This window comes from Nicotiana attenuata, unplaced genomic scaffold, assembly GCF_001879085.1.
Source record: "Nicotiana attenuata strain UT unplaced genomic scaffold, NIATTr2, whole genome shotgun sequence".
NCBI classification, from domain to species: Eukaryota; Viridiplantae; Streptophyta; class Magnoliopsida; order Solanales; family Solanaceae; genus Nicotiana; species Nicotiana attenuata.
Genome location: NW_017681562.1, coordinates 5,165 through 8,310, shown reverse-complemented (window position 1 = coordinate 8,310; position 3,146 = coordinate 5,165). Strand labels below are relative to the sequence as shown.

Here is a 3,146-nt window from a genome sequence, read left to right as displayed (position 1 = left end):
AAAAATGTCTAGAAATATTTGGGATTCTCTTGCGAGATATAATATTTAATAGTATATGAAGTGCTCCATATTTATTAACCTTAAATAATGAGCTGTATGATCACTTTCTCATCAAGTATTACTGAAATGCGTCAATCTCTTTGTTCTTCCGTATTCATATCATATGTTAAGATCTATTAAATTGTTATATCTTTTCGGATGTGAAGTGATCATTATTATTTAGGTATCATATTGATTTTTATGTTTAATTACTAAATTCGGTTAACCTTGAAAGTGTGCATCAACAAAACATTATTGTCAGACGACTAAAAAAATAACTATTATGTGTTACTAAGAAAATATTCTCATAAGAATATTTTAATAGATAATATATTGTCAATTTTTTATATTTTTACTAAACATATATTTACTCATAAAAAATTTAACAAAGTAAGATTGAAATAATATTTAAGTAACAAAAAAGCCGAAAACCCCGAAAAATCCGACAAAACCGATCCAATCCAAATCGATATAATTGGTTTGGTTTGATTTTAATAAAATCCGAACCAACCCGGTCCATGTACATCCTTAACTGTACTAGTATATCTTTTTCTAAAAGGAAGGAAAAAAGAAGTCAAGCTCTGAGAACTGATGAACTTAACTGTTCCAATCGGAAGCAAGTTTCTCTTCTAAACAAAATTATTTTTAGATCTCTTATTAGTTTTTATTTTCTCTTAGTTAGTGCCAAAAGTAAATTTGAATCTTTATTAGAATATCAATGTAAAACGATACCGAGCAAACAAATGGAAACAAAATTGTTATGAGTAGATTAAAGAGAAATCTCACTTTATACCCATTAAGCCCAAACTATTTACCTTTAAATATTCAAGCCTAAACTATTTACTTTTCCTACCTATGCAATCAAGACTATTTACCCGGCCCACAGCTATTTGCCTTCGCATTTGAACTACAGAATGTTAAACTTCATTTTTGCAAGCTTACTTGGTAGTGGACTTAAATGGATCTACTTCTCCTCTGTCAGATCGATCTTCACTAAGAGGGTCAACCCATGCTATTGCTCTACCTCCTCTTCTTATGATTTTTTTGTGTGTACGAAGACCCACCATTGTTGAGCTTGAAGCTCCAGAATTTGAAATTTTATTTTGAAGATTTATTGTTTGATTCGATGTGGGTGCTATAAATATTGCTTATAGTATCTTCGAGTAAGCTTCCCAGATCTAAATTTTTATGTGTATTTGAATATCCACCATTGTTGAGCTTGAAGCTCAATTTTATTTTTGAAGATTTCATGTTTACTTCAAAGTGGGTGCTGTTAAATATTGCTTATAGTACCTTCTGGAAGTTTATACTGAAATTTGATAGTATTTGGAGCTGATTTGAGGTGATGGGGATCGAAATTTTCAGCTGAAAATCGAAGAAGAACACAGCTACCCAATAGTATACCGCTATGGTATACAATATGTTGTAGGAGTATATAGCTATACTGCAACAGTATACTATTATAATTTACAATATACTGCAACGGTATATTTTAATAATCGAACAAGAACACAGTTACCTAATAGTATACCGCTACAGTATACAATATACTAAGGAGTATATAGTTATACTGCAACAGTATACTATTATAGTATACAATATATTGTTATAGTATTCTGTAATAATATACAATATACTGTAATAGTATACTGTAATAGTATACAATATACTATAATAATACACTTATTACCCGTAAATTCACTTGCCTTTTCCTTTTTAATTTGCTTTAAACTTTTACCCAGCGTGAGGGGCAAATTGAAAGTGCAAAAAAAAAAAAAATTATAGTATGCTATGTAATGTAACGGCATACTCTTACAATTAGACCTTTTTAGATTTTTTGAAATTTTTATTGACAATTGACATCATTTCAGTTTAATAATTAATTAAATTTTTTTTTCTAACTCTTTTTGTACAATTGTATACCCTATTGGTATAACAATATACTATACTGATATCATATGTTAGTTAATATTTTTTGGTTGTATTAGCTACATTTAATTGGTACACAATTTAGTTTTTCTTTGGTAATAGTATAAAAAAAGAATAATAAAAGATAATGAAAACAGTAAATGAAATTAGATTATAACGAGAAAAAGAATATAAAAAAAGAAGTTAAATAAAATTAGAAAAGGAAAAAAACAAAAAAAATAAGAAGAAAACGAGAAAAAAGAAAAAAAAAAGAAGAAGAAAAGAAGCATAGAATAAAAACGAATTGGAGAATAAGAAAAAATTTCACAAAAACTACTAAGGGTGGAAAATGTAATTAGTTCATGGGACTTGTTCCTAAACTAGTAGGATTCCATGTTCTATTCCACCTTACAAGAATTGGCCCTCTTCTTCCTTTACACCATACTATTCTTGCCACAGTCTCTTCTAGGGCTGCCTAAGGGCGGATCGGACGATTATTTACTCTTAACGTTTTGGCATATCGGTTATCGATTTTTAAATGTATTAATCCGCTAGACACCGGATAAGATATCGGGCGGATTGGTATCGGTTTAGCTATTATCGGGCGGTTATCGTTTATGTTTCAGTTGATTGAAACTTAACATACTTCGACACAGTGTTTGGGGGGAGTACATATTGCTGGAAATTAAATGAGCCATTTCAAACCAACTGTACTGTGTTCACATTCTTGTGCATTGATCTAATTACAGTTGTAACTAGTTCAATCTGATCTTCACTCGAACAAGACGAAAGGAGCACTTTTGTTGTTCCACCATCTGGATAGCAACCTTCATCGATCATTTCCTCGAATATTTCTAAGCATCTTTGGTATTGTTTCTTTTTAGAGTATGCTCCAAATCTGGAAGTCCAAGTAACAACATCTGGCTTCAAGTTCTTAGCAGGAAGAGATTGGAGAATCTCTTCCATTTTTTTGATAAATCCTGATCGTCCATATGCATTATATATATATATATATATAACGGTATTATCCGTTAAGAAATTGAATAACCCGCCCCAAACCGATAACGACCGTTAAATAAAAAACTTTACAACTACCGTTCCCCGTACCGTTAAACCGTTAACCTGACTACCAATAACGCCATTAACTTACGGTTCTAATTCGTATTTGAACTACCCTAGTCTCTTCTTAGTAATTACGG

General features: G+C 30.7%; 1 protein-coding gene across 1 annotated transcript in view; it reads right to left on the bottom strand.

Moving 5' to 3' along the window:
- The window catches only part of LOC109221954 (zinc finger CCCH domain-containing protein 17-like), a 5,399-nt gene extending 2,486 nt beyond the window's left edge, over positions 1-2,913 (bottom strand). Inside the window, exon 1 of the mRNA XM_019386374.1 lies at positions 2,653-2,913. Coding sequence (XP_019241919.1) covers positions 2,653-2,913 — 261 coding nt within the window. The remainder of the gene's footprint in view (positions 1-2,652) is intronic.
- Between the last annotated feature and the right edge of the window lie 233 nt (positions 2,914-3,146).